At 46.6% G+C, this 13,558-nt stretch overlaps 1 protein-coding gene across 3 annotated transcripts in view; it reads right to left on the bottom strand.

Moving 5' to 3' along the window:
* The window catches only part of GGT5 (gamma-glutamyltransferase 5), a 112,558-nt gene that overhangs the window by 39,732 nt on the left and 59,268 nt on the right, over positions 1-13,558 (bottom strand). For 2 of the 3 annotated variants that reach the window (XM_034791266.1, XM_034791267.1), the window contains exons 3-4: positions 5,712-5,773; positions 3,752-3,904 (exon numbers count right to left, since the gene is read on the bottom strand). Coding sequence is in view for 1 of the 3 variants with exons in the window: in XM_034791265.1 (XP_034647156.1) it covers positions 1,877-2,037 (161 nt within the window). In the remaining 2 variants the exon portion in view is untranslated. Of the gene's footprint in view, positions 1-1,876; positions 2,380-3,751; positions 3,905-5,711; positions 5,774-13,558 lie in introns of those variants that run through there. The other variant, XM_034791265.1, reaches the window with a different exon arrangement.

Here is a 13,558-nt window from a genome sequence, read left to right as displayed (position 1 = left end):
GCCGTCCTTATTCCAATAACACAGCAATGCTCCCTGACTGCCCATGGTGGCAGTAAATGTGAGTCAGGGCTGGATGCTAGCATAACACTCAGTGCAGATAAGAGAAAATGTTGCTACCAGCATAAGTGGGGGGAGGGATAGCTCAGTGGTTTGCACATTCGCCTGCTAAACCCAGGGTTGTAAGTTCAAACCTTGAGGGGGCCACTTAGGAATCTGGGGCAAAATCAGTACTTGGTCCTGCTAGTGAAGGCAGGGGGCTGGACTCAACCTTTCAAGGCCCCTTCTAGTTCTAGGAGATAGGATATCTTTATTTATTTAAGTGGCTTGAGTCATGGGTCAGGGTCCAATCACATGAGGTGCTGAGCCCTCACCTCCTAGTGACTCGGCCACTCGCTGAGCCAGGTGTCACAAATTCTAAAGCTAGCTGCACTTCTAGCCCCTTCATGGCCACCTTGAGGGCACCCTACTCAAGTCTCAGGCCTCTAGCCATCACCTTACTCAAGGAAGGAACCCACCTTTCCCTCCAGACTAGAGATTTAGTCAGCAATTCCTCCTACAATTCACCAAAAGAACATACTGTATCTTGACAGCCAGAGTTTACATGCATACCTGTCACCCCTAGCAGGTGTCACCCCTCTTCAACGTGGAGACCCAGACAGGGTCCAAAGTCCTTCATACCCTTATGTCAGGGTCTGTCCCAAAGAATGTAATGAGTTTTTGGATTCAATGAGAGTGACACCTCCCTTATGATATGCTGGTCACATTAGAGAGTTCTCAGTTCTTTGGTAGCCTTATTCAATACGCACAAACCAAGAGATGCCATTTTCCCCAGAGGGGTGCTGCCTCTCCAGACTTGTTTACTTGCCTAGGGATTTGCATTAATCCCCCACCTTTAGTTCTTGCGGAAAATTTCTGCACCTCCCGCCCCTCCTCCCCAAGTCTACACAGATACACACACCACAAAGTTGATAAAATGGTCTGAGAAGACTATGATTCTATAGCTTCTAAAGGTTGACAGTTCTTGATAGTTCATTCATGCTTATGTGACATTGCCCCCTCTCCCGCCCCAATCAATGCATTGCCTGTCTTGTTTCCAGAAAGAAATTAATTCCTTCACACCCAGGCATAACAATACAAAGTGAAAGGGGAAACTGAGTCATGCCTATTTCCATAAAGATCTATCAGAAGTTCCCCAGCTCTCCACACCCGGGATCTGGAGAGCTGCAAAACATTTGCCTTTGTTTCTTCAGCACTGATAAGATAATTAAGTGAAATAATTTCCCCATGCTTCCTCTTTTATGGATATAAAGGATATTTCGACCAGCCTGGGCAGCGCTACACACAAGCATAGGTACTTGTCTTTCCCTGCAGCCTAATGCCACTTCTCCCCTTTATGTTCTCCTCCTCACCTTCTCTCAGTTTGTTTCTAAAGTCTTGCTGAACAGAGATTACTGCCCAGTGAAGAGGGATGAATCTACTGCCTGCTTCTCCTTAAGAGCTGCCTTGTGGGTTCCAGTCATAGTCACACTCAAATACGAGTGACAGTCATTATCTGCACCCTCAGGAAATAGACAGGTATGCAGAGCAGATGTGAGAGAAGGAAAGGAATATCCTATGGTATGTAAGGCTAAGAATGTTTCAGAGCTCTTACACCAGGACTGAACTTGACCTACGATCAGGAGTTTGTGCTCAGGTATCTGGCATAACTCTTCAGACTGAGGATTAGGGGAGAAGGTAAGACCCAGAGCCTCCTGCTCAGTCACTGGGAAGTGCTGGTTTTAATTATAACCTCTAGTATTATCTACCTGTCTTTCATTCTGGCTCTATAGAGTGCACTACATATACAAGTTCCAAACAGAAAAGTCCATGCACATACCTGCCAATGTCTGAACAGATTTCAGTGTCAGCTGCTACAGCAGCATGCAGATAACTTCCAGGAGCACACTCGGGCAGCCCCAGGATTACAATGACAGCAACTGCAATAGCCAGGAGCCCTAGGACCAGCAGCACAAGACAGCAGATCTTCCTTTTAGACATGGCTATCCTGACGTTCCCCAGTGCAGCAGAGAGAGAGGATTTCGGTCCTGTTGTTAGTAAAGACTTGCGTCTGGCAGAGACTCTTTCCTTGTCTTGCCCTGGGGCAGTGAAAGCTATAGGAGGGAGCTCGCATTAACGGGCTCATTGACTGCCCCACAGTGGCTTTGAAGCAAACAGTCTGTTAAGTGCCTTGATATGTCTGTTAAGAAATGTGTGTGCAGAACACTCTTACGCACACAAATCTCAGTAAGACTTTTTCCTCTCTTATGAACATAAATTACTTTTTTTGGCAGAACACTCCAAAGATTGCTTTGAAAGTTGAGATGAAAACTGTTAACCCATTTACTCGTGGAGCATTTCTAGCAGAAAATCTTCAACCTTTCACAACACTTCCCTGCTTTCAGAGGCTTTGTCTATACTACCCACCCCTCTGCTGTGTCGCTAAAAGGCATGCAATGTAGCTACTGTTTGTCAAAAAACTTCCACCCCCAACCAGCAGCAGCAGCCCCGTCGGCAGGAGAGCGCTCCTGCTGACAAAGCGCTGTTCACGCCGGCGCTTTTCGTCGGTAAAACTTTTGTCATTTGGAGGTGATGTTTTTTTAATACCCTGAATGACAAAAGTTTTGCCAACAAAGTTCCAGTGTAGACAAAGCCTAATTCTCTGCATATACCAGCTGCAAACCTCCAAGCAAAGGTAGATGAGACAGTATTGGACCCTATATTATGCAGTCTCCCCTGGACTACATCTTTGGGCTAAGCCCTGAGATCCTTACTCATACATTGATCCTACAAACATGTATGTGCTTAACTTCTTCCATGAGTAGTACCCATTGACCACAATGGGACTCTCATGGTAGTAAAGTTAAACATGTAGATAGATCGCTGCCTGAGTTTTTACTCATTCTTTCCTCAGACAAAACTGCCACCGACTTTGATTTTCTCTACACAGAGTGACCTCTCATACTTTCAACCAGAATGGACTTTATTTTAAATTCAGAGATCAACTACAGATAGAATGTGTGTGTCTCGACTGTAATGGTCTGCACTGAGCTGAACACAAAGTGGCTGCTGGTCTCTACAGACAGCGAAGTCCTTGTACATTTAAGAATATAGCGCAAAGGCATAAGATACACAGATATACATACTTCAATGAGAATTTTGCCTGAGTAAGAACTGTGTAAAAATGAAAGACTTCAAGATCTGACCATTTTAAATATAGTGAAACTCATCCATTAAGAATAACTAACACAAAAATAAAAATTTTGTAAGAACCAATTCCCTGGGCCCCAAACCATTTTATTTACCTCTTAATTTTCACTGCAGTCATTAACAGAATTGCTGTCTCATTAATCAAATGGGTATAATAATTTTAAAAATCCTTTATTCATGTTTCAGTGTATTGGAATTCTGTACCATCCTTCTCCCAAACTTTTCAAGATGTGTCAATTTGGAAATTGCTTACCAAACAGAAAATGGATAATGAGAACATCTACAATTACATTAGCTAGGATACAAAAAATGATGAGTAATATAAGCCCTTCTGCTTTAAGGGGGCTAAACAACCACTAACTGATGGAATTGGGAAGAAATTTCCCCTATGGGTAGGTTATTCCAAACTTACCTGTTATGGGATGTCTTCCACTTTCTTCTAAAGCATCTGGTACTGGGCACTGGTCGAGACAGGATACTGGAAGAGATGGACCAGTGGTCTTACCTGGAATGACAATTCCCATGTTCCTATGGAAGAGTCTTTTGAAACCCCAGCTCTGGAGTACCCTGAAGAGGATAAGTGCTGGCTCAAAACAGTGCAGGATCCAAGACCATCCAATACTATACTTCTCACAGTAAATTGTCCTTCATATGGGCGCTGTAAAGATTAATTAGCTGATGTTTGTGAAGGTCTTTGAGAATGCAAAGTGATATATAATTGCCGAGTATTATTAAAACTGATAAGAATAGAACACCTCATCTATGAATACATCCTGGTGGCAAATATTTACCATATTTTCCATTGTAGGACAGCATGTAGTTCATTCCTACACCTTGGAGTCTATAATCTCTTTGCTGTGGAGTTCTCCTCCACACAATTACCCGAACAAGATGTCACGTCCCTGATAAAGGACTCATATTGTTAGTGGGTTTGTTTTGTTTTTGAGAAGACACTGAAGGAGATTATCCATGCACGTGTACTTCAGTGTTGGGATTTTGCAGCAACTGTCTCTACGTGGAATGGGTTGTGGGGAAGCTCACAGCTATTCCTGTCCCAACCTCCCAAAAGAAGTCACTACAGGGAATGGTGAAGGAGCAACTGGCTAGGAAGGAGCTTACAGACTATAGGGAATTGTGTAAGAATGCTGAATATGGGGAGCTCACAGACCACGCACAGTGGTAGCTGTTCCAATCCCAACCTTTAGGAGGCACTATAGAGAAGGTGCAGGTTCTGGGGAAGCCAACATCAACTCATACTAGTCACAAAGGCAGTTGGTCTGAGCGTTGGAAGTACTTTCCTTGCTCATTCCAGCAGCAGCACTTTGAACTAAGAACTCTGGCAAGCTCAGTGTAATTTTAACTGAGATCCAAATATGTCCCTGACATGCTAATCTAGTTTCCATGAAAATTCTTTCTCCCTTAATCAGGATCTTTTCAAGTGGCAGCTTTTCAGTTTGCCTCTCTCGGAAACCAGATGTTTTATGAGAAAAATCATCAGGCCCCTCAGGGGTTTGAAGATAAGAAGGCAACCCTGCTCTGGTGAACCAGGGTGTGGGGAAGAAATGGGAGGGACTCCAGAGGGCAATAGGTAATGTTCTTTAATTATACAAATCCTGTAGCATACACACCTTTCATTCAGTAAAGGGAATGAACAGAACCTTAAGGGCCTGACCTTGCGGAGTGCTGAGTACCCTGCACTCTCATTAACTACAGTGGAGTTCTGAACAGGAGTAAAGGTCTCCATGTGAAGATTCTTTTGCCAAATCAGGACCTGGGTTAATGGTGGTCTATGAATGGAATAAAGCACAGTGAGGACTTGCACTTTCCTCCATATCCCTACAGAACGTTCCATGGACATACAGAGGTAGCGGTTGCAAATAACAAGTCTCTAAAACATCTTTTAAAATTGCAAGATAGTGATAGAGTGTGCAAGGAAAATTACAAGGCCCCAGTCCATCCCCATCAAGAACAAATCCACAGGATGCGGGAGGCAGGAGGGGAATATCCAAAAGCAGATCCCCTCACATTTGTCCTGTCAAGTAGTTGTTGCTATGCAGAAAAGGTCTGCCCCAAATCTGGCCATTCACCGGGTATTTTAAGGAGGCCCCATACTCTTGTACAGTGGCTCTGGTCCCCAGTGGCCCCCTTTCCACTTAGGAGGGGGGAGGATGCAGCTGAGGAGGGGCCTCTCCATATGCTGATCTAGGGGGAACAACAGAGGGCTAAGATTTTAAACATCAACGTTTTAATAGTACAACCTACTAAAATGTGTCAGGCACCTGAATATTTTGCGAATGATCCGGTATAGGCCTGGAGTTAATACAGCTGCAGAGCCTCCCTTGTAGCAGCGGTGTGAAAAGGGGAAGACAGGTTAGCAAAAGGAGATAACTGTGAAGTGGAGAAAATGGTGGATTTTCACTGTCTATTTGCACTATTCGCATGGGCTCAAAAGGCTAATACAATACCTGCGAAGGGAAGGGCTGCGGAATATGGTTTCTCTGTAAGTACGGGCAAAGCTCTTCATAGGCTGGAAATAAAAGGTAACAAAGCAAGAACCTGTTAGAATACTTCACATTCATGTGGCCCCTTTCAGGTAAGAATTGCAAAACGCTTTACCTTCATTACTTAAGCCTCACAGTGCCCCTATCCAAGACTGCAGCAGAGCCAATATTAAAATCCACAAGTTGTGACTCCCAACCTCCTGATGTAACCACTATGCAAATTCCCCTATTAATCTTATAATAATAATATATGGAGATATACCTATCATAGAACTGGAAGGGACCCCAAAAGGTCATTGAGTCCAGCCCCCTGCCTTCACTAGCAGGACCAAGTACTGATTTTTGCCCCAGATCCTTAGGTGGCCCCCCCAAGGATTGAACTCACAACCCTGGGTTTAGCAGACCAATGCTCAAACCACTGAGACTTGAACCCCCCAACCTAGGGACTTGTTTGCCTGATCAGATGCTAAATCCTGACTAATGGAAACTTGTTTCAAAGTATAACAGCCACAAGGCCCGCAGTTCAATCCCCATCACTGCACTGCATCTCTGACCTCCGATGCACTGTCTACATTGGCACTTTACAGCACTACAACTTGCTGCGCTCAGGGGTGTGTTTTTTTCACACCCCTGAGCGAGAAAGTTTCAGCGCTGTAAAGTGCCAGTGTAGACAAGTGCTAAGTGGATTGGCAGTGTGTGCACCTCGGGAGTTTCAGGGCAGAACGCTGCTTTACTGCGCAGAAACTTGCCACTGCAGACAGGGCCTAACTGTAGCCTCTCAGGGCATGTCTTCAGCCTTCAGCAGCTACACTCCTTGTGGAGGTGGGTTTTTTAGAGAGCAGTATCTCCGTGAGAGTTTCTACACTACACAAGCCATATTGAAGCGCTGGAGCTGAATCACACACTGGCAAAATAAACTTTCAGGATTACCAAACTCCACCCAGGTAAGATTGGTGTCACTGCAGATACAATTTGGATTCAGTTCAGTGGGCTCAGGACTCATGTGACAGAACTGCCGTGAATACATCATCATTCTCCATGGGAAACATGATTTAGGTAAGACCATCCCGCAAGTCTAAGCCTAATACATTAAGAAACTGATTACAGGTAATATCTCACCCTCAGAGATGTTCCAATAAGCTTCTTCCTCAGACTAGACTCCTTCCTAGTCTGGGCCCAATCCTTTCCCCTGGTACAGTCCTCGTTAGTTCCAGCAGCCATCTTAGGTGGAAACTAGGGGTTTTCTCATGACTGGCTCCTCTTTGTTCTGTTCCACCCCCTTTTATAGCTTTGGCACAAGGCGGGAATCTTTTGTCTCTCTGGGTCCCCACCCCCTCTTCTAAATAGAAAAGTACCAGATTTAAGATGGATTCCAGTATCATGTGACATGGTCACATGTCCTGTGAGACCTTATTCTTCACGACCCACGGGCTGGCCCACACGTACACAGAAAGGCTTGCAGGTAAATAAACCCATTCACAACCAATGGTCCTAGTCAATGGGAGCCATCAAGATTCTAATCCATCATTAATGGCCCTATGTAACTTTGCATAGTTACAATAGGACCTCAGAGTTATACTTCATATTTCTAGCTTCAGGTACAAGAATGATACATGCATACAAATAGGATGAACACACTCAGTAGATTATAAACTTTGCAAGAGAACCTTACAAGAGAACTTTTGCATAAAGCATATTCCAGTTACATTATATTCACATTCATAAGCATATTTTCATAAAACATATGGAGTGCAACGTCACACACCCCTCAGCAACCCAACTCAATTTAAAAAACATTTTGTTTGTCTGGTCTTGAACCTCTTGCGACACCCCTGCCACAGACACACACCCTGTCAGCTCTGCCTGACTCACAGAATGAGAGGGGCACCACGCTCAATAAAAGGGATGAAGACTTAGCAGTTAATTGGATTTTGGTATTTATAGTATTTTAGCTTCACCTGGAAAACTATGCCACTTGGTTAAAGGTCAATGCAAATTTGCATGCTCATCCGGCCAAGTAAGCAATGGATTTTGTCTATCAGTTGAACAGGCTTGTTGGATGAAGATAAAAAAATTGGCTAATCTTCAAGAAGAGAAACATGTTGTTTCCTGCCTAGCCCTCTAATAACAACTCCTCTCATTACACTATGAAGCTACAGAAAAGCCTCTGATCTACTATGTGAAGGAGGCAGTGGTGGGTTTACAATGGAGCCGGGCCCATGCTCAGAAGGGGCCCTGTCCTGCTCTGCTTGCACTGCATCCCAAGACCCCACCAGCTTGCTGGCTCTCCACCACCCAACACTTGCTCCTCAGGCCGAGGGATCCTCTCCACCCCCTGACCCCACTGCCCTGCTCCTCTCTGGCCCCTGGCTGGACCCCCCCATGCACCTCCGGCTCCGGGCAGTCTCTGCTTCCCACCGCCTGTGGGGCTCGCCTGTCTCCCCAGAGCTGTCTTCCCCCGCCTGTCACCCCCAATTGGGGTGGGGGTAAGGGTGGGGGGCTTGCCTGGGCCCCTCCAGGAAGGGCATCTTGAGAGAGCCCGGCTGGGGCAGGCCCTGGTCTGGCCGATCGTGCTACTCCCGAGGGGCCAGAGTGATTCCCAGCCCCGGGACCAGCCTTGGCTGTGCGGCTGGCTCAGCCCGGCAGACACAGTCACCTCCCAGCAGGGCCAGCGAGCGCGGCCGGGAGGCAGGGGGTGGGGAGTGGGTTTCGGGGGGTGTTGGGCTGTGAGGTGGCGGGGAAGATCTGTGTGTGTTGGGGCACTAGCGAGTGGGGGTTTCTGTCGGGGGTGCTGGGCAGTTTAGGTGGGGCTGTGGGCAGGGGGGCACTGGGCAAGGGTGGTGGTGTGCATTTGTGGGAGGGGTTGGGGGAGGTGCTGGGCATAGTGGGTCCAGGGGGAGCTCTGGCCATAGGGAATCGGGGGGATGTTCCAGTGCTGGGCAGGGGGGCTGTGTGGCGCGGCATAGGCCCGCCCCCGAGGCAAAGGGACATGCTGGCAGCACAAGGCCGGGCGGGCCACTGTGCATCTGGCAACTGCTGGTTTGTAAATAGTGCCATGGGCTGGGTGGAGCGGGGCCGCCCCTGCCATGCCATTGCTTCCATGGGGGCCCACAAATATGTTTGGCGCAGGGCCCACGCATGGTTAATCCGGCCCTGGAAGGAGGCATGACTGGCATGCTTTGCACTTTGTTGTTACTGGAGCAGAATTGCCTCCAAGAACACGCAGGCATGAAGCCACAGGATATCTATGAACTGGATTGCTGAAAATTATGCAAGGAGAGGCATGCATAGTGAAAACAAAACTGGATGGCTTGGGTTACAATGGAAGAGCAATCACCAGTTCCCAAAGGACTGCGAGGGAAGGTGTTGCTCCTTGGCAGAGGGAAATGGAAATGAAGACGAAGAACAGAGACAGGCACCTAACTTTCATTCAGCCTACAAAGCCAGGACATGTACTTAGCCGTATGCACACGGTCCATGATAAACACACCTGGCAAGATCCAGCCTCGTTTACACCCAAGCAACTCCAGTGATTTCAGTGGGAATGTGTGTGTGTAACCAAGGACAGAATTTGTCCCATAGATGATTAATGATGTTCACCACTTACATAGAACTTTCCATCCTTTGAGCTCATAGTCCTTTACAGTGAGGAAACTGAGGCACAAAGATACTTGTAATTTGCCCAAAAGTCACATCGGGAGTCAATGGCAGAACCTCAGGTCCTCCTGACTTCGAATCCACTCTAGTACCATATCCATGGAATAACAGCACCCAAGGCTCCAGACAAGTGCTTAATAGGTGATATAATTCAGTACAAATGACAGTTTACTAAGGATATGTCTACATTGGCAGAGTTACAGCGCCGGGACTAACAGCGCAGCTCAGAGAGCACTGAAGGGAAACCGCTGTTGTGTGTTCACACTGTCAGCTGCCTGCGCAATAGCATGTTCACACTTGCGGCACTTGCAGTGGTATTCGGAACGGTGCACTCTGGGGAGCTATCCCACAGAGCATCGCTTCCTCTTCTGCTGCTAAGAGTTGTGGGAAGACAGAGGGGATCATGGGGCATCCTGGGTCCTGTCCCAATGCCCCGTGATGCATTGCTTCACATCCCAGCAATCCCTGTGCTTCCGTCTGCATTTGGCGCCATCTTTCAACGGTTTGTGTACTGCGCGTTCTGCTCTGCCTCTTCGGTCCGCACGAATGCATCCCAAACTGTTGACCAGTATGCTGCTCGCTTTGACCAACATGTCACGAGTGGCAGTGGAGTTATTCCTTAAACTACAAAGGCAAGAGAAGTGCGACATTGATCTCGCCACACGTACTAGCTACGATATGAGATTGCTTGTGGCATTCACAGACATGCTCACCACCGTGGAACGCCGCTTTTGGGCTCGGGAAACAAGCACTGAGTGGTGGGATCACATCATCACACAAATCTGGGATGACGAGCAGTGGCTGCAGAACTTTCGGATGAGGAAAGCCACATTCATGAGACTGTGTGATGAGCTCGCCCCAGCCCTGCGGCGCAAGGACACGATAATGAGAGCTATCCTGCCATTGGAGAAGTGTGTGGCAATTGCATTGTGGAAACTGGCAACTCCAAACTGCTACCAATCGGTTGCTAACCAGTTCGGAGTGGGAAAGTCGACCATAGGACTCGTGTTGACGGAAGTGTGCAGAGCCATTAATTGCATTCTGCTCCAAAAGACCGTGACTCTGGGCAACGTGCGTGACATTGTGGATGGCTTTGAATAAATGGGTTTCCCTAACTGCGGAGAGACAATAGATGGCATGCATATTCCAATTCTGGCACCAGACCACCTAGCCACCGAGTACATTAATCGCAAGGGGTATTTCTCTACGGTTCTCCAGGTGCCTGTGGATCACCGTGGGCGTTTCATGGAAATTAACACTGGCTGGTCCGGAAAGCTGCATGACACACGCATGTTTCGGAACACTGGCCTATTCAGGAAGCTGCAAGCAGAGACTTTCTTCCCGGACCAGAGAACTGTAGGGGAAGTCGAAATGCCCATTGTGATCCTGGGAGACCCCACCTACTCCTTAATGCCATGGCTTACGAATCCATACACAGGGCACCTTGACAGCAGCAAGGAGCAGTTCAACAACAGGCTGAACAAGTGTAGAAGGACTGTTGAGTGTGCTTTTGGCAGTTTAAAGGCCCGCTGGCGCTGCCTAGATGGGAAGCTGGACCTGGCCGATGACAATATTCCTATGCTTATAGCCGCATGCTGTACGCTTCATAATGTTTGTGAAGGGAAGGGTGAAAGCTTCACTCAGGACTTGACCGTAGAGGCTCAGCGCCTGAAGGCTGAGTTTGAACAGACAGAGACCGGGGTGCAGCGCAGGGACATAAGGAGCAAGGATGCCTTGAGGCAGTTTAAAGCTGAAAGCCACTAATATTTGTTGCTATGCTCGGGAGTGCAGTGCTTGTAATGCTAGGAGGTGATTGTGATTGGTGCAGACGATGCACTATGAAGGTTTAACATAATGGTCTGTTGCTTTGGTGGGCTCTGTTTGCTTTCAGTTAATAGAATAAAGATTGCTTTCAGATCAACACAATTCTTTTATTAAAAAACAACAACCAGAGGAGAGAGTCAAAGAAAAAAAACATCAGCAGTCAGGGGGATGGAAAGGTCCCATGGGGAGGTGGGGTTCCGGTGCTGGTGCACTGTCTACACTGGTGCTTTACAGCATTGAAACTTGCTGCGTTCAGGGATGTTTTTTTTACACCCTGAGCGAGAAAGTTGCAGCGCTGTAAAGTGCCAGTGTAGACAAGCCCTCAGTGACAGAACAAGGAGTAATGGTCTCAAGTTGCAAGTGGAGGAGGTTTAGGATGGATATCAGAAAAAACTTTTTCACTAGGAGGGTGGTGAAGCACTGGAATGGGTTACCTAGGGAGGTGGTGGAATCTCCTTCCTTAGAGGTTTTTAAGGTCAGGCTTGACAAAGTCCTGACTGAGATGATTTAGTTGGGGATTGGTCCTGCTTTGAGCAGGGGGTTGGACTAGATGACCTCCTGAGGTCCCTTCCAACCCTGATATTCTAGGATTCTATCATTCTATGATTCAGTCCACTTGAAATCTCAAGAATTCTTTAGCTTTACACTGTCTAAACTGCATTGTAACATCCGTAAAGCCAGGCCTGTCTCTTTTTTGTACTTGTCAGCAGAGACCCAAGCACATCTACAATGCTGTTTGTAATAAACAATTACAGTGATAGTCTTGGACAAATGAGACAGCTCTAAATCAAGTTTACTCTGGTTGAAAGATTCTGGGAAAGGTCCCAAGCATCATAAAACAAGAAACTAAACTGGATATATTCTTACATTGTTTTTCTCCCCCTCGAGAGCAAACATATTTCTAACCATGGGACACCAGTTGTTTCTAATATAATTAAGTTACATGAGCTCAAGAGACATGTAAGGACACTTGCAACAGTGACTAACTGCAGCCTCTACAGTTGTGCTCATAGTTTCGTGCGGGAAAGTTTTTGGGGGTACTTTCTTTTCACCTAGGTTTTTGAGGGTGCATTTTCTTGCATTTAATTTTTGAATATGCAAAAACATAGCTGTGTGCATATAAACTTCCTTTGCACACAAGTGGGCTGTACTGAATTTTGTGTGCACAGACATGAGATTTTGTACACGTTAAAAATGAGGTGTGAAAAATGAGTTCCCAGACATTTGTAAAACTGTGATGAAGAATTTTCTACTCATGTCTCACTTTCGTTTATTGATTCTTAGCCTGTGTGATAAAACGCATGTTCACCATCTGACCAAATATAGACCCTGATACAGGAAAACACCTCTAGTCAGGAAAAGAGTTAAGCATATTCTTAATTTTAAGCACATGCTTAGGTGCTACTGAAGTCAGTGGGCCTGTTGAGCACATGTTAATTGTTTTCCTGAATCGGGGTCTTAATGCTGATGTCCCTCCCACCTTCAAAATTAAACAGATTAGGTTCAGGGAAGCAAGTGATACTGTTCTAGCTGAAGGTAAGAAACCTGGCTCTGCTTCATCTGAGAAAACGCTGTTCCTGTATGGTCTTTCAGCATATAAAAAGAAAGGGAGATGAAACTTACCCATCATGATTTTCTGTTGCTCAGCTTGGTTTACGTCTTTGAGGGATAGGAGCAGGAGCTATGTGGAGGTATATGTATGCCTGGTCACAGAACATACAAGGCCCTACACAACTTCGTGTTATTGTCATCAGAAAAAGGAAACTACAGAAACTCTACTTTAAGAGACCTAGGCTCCTGTGTGTAAAATACACGCCTGTGCAGGCAGACAGCGTGGAGCTGATGCACTACTCACTTACAAAAAGAACAGATACAGACGTGTAGATACAGACTAACACAGCTACCCCCTGATACTTGACTACTCACATTCTCAAAACAATGATTTTGAGTGGTGCACAAGCCTTGTGAAACAACATGGCTGTGTGGTTAGATGTTCAGCTGTGCGTGTGTTCTCCCTGTGTGCTGCCCCAGCTCTGCGCAGACAGCCGGCACCACAGACCTCAAGTGAAACGCCCAGTGACCACAAGATCTGTTAAGGTACGAAGGCACCTGGCCAGCTTTATTATCAACAAAGCATAGTAACAGCACCTGGCAGATTCTATGAGGATACTAAGACGTATGCCCGTGACAATGGACACAGCTCAGTGAATAGCAGGACTTTCCATTCCCCCTTGGCTGGACAAAGACACTCCCTCTGAGAGACATCTTTATACCCTGATACAAACAAGTTACTGTAGGGGGGGGGGGGGGGGGGGGGGGCCCCTCCCCCC

This window comes from Trachemys scripta, chromosome 15 (assembly GCF_013100865.1).
Source record: "Trachemys scripta elegans isolate TJP31775 chromosome 15, CAS_Tse_1.0, whole genome shotgun sequence".
Taxonomy (NCBI): domain Eukaryota; kingdom Metazoa; phylum Chordata; order Testudines; family Emydidae; genus Trachemys; species Trachemys scripta.
The sequence above is the reverse complement of the archived record's forward strand: the minus strand, read 5'-3'. Positions and strand labels throughout refer to the sequence as shown.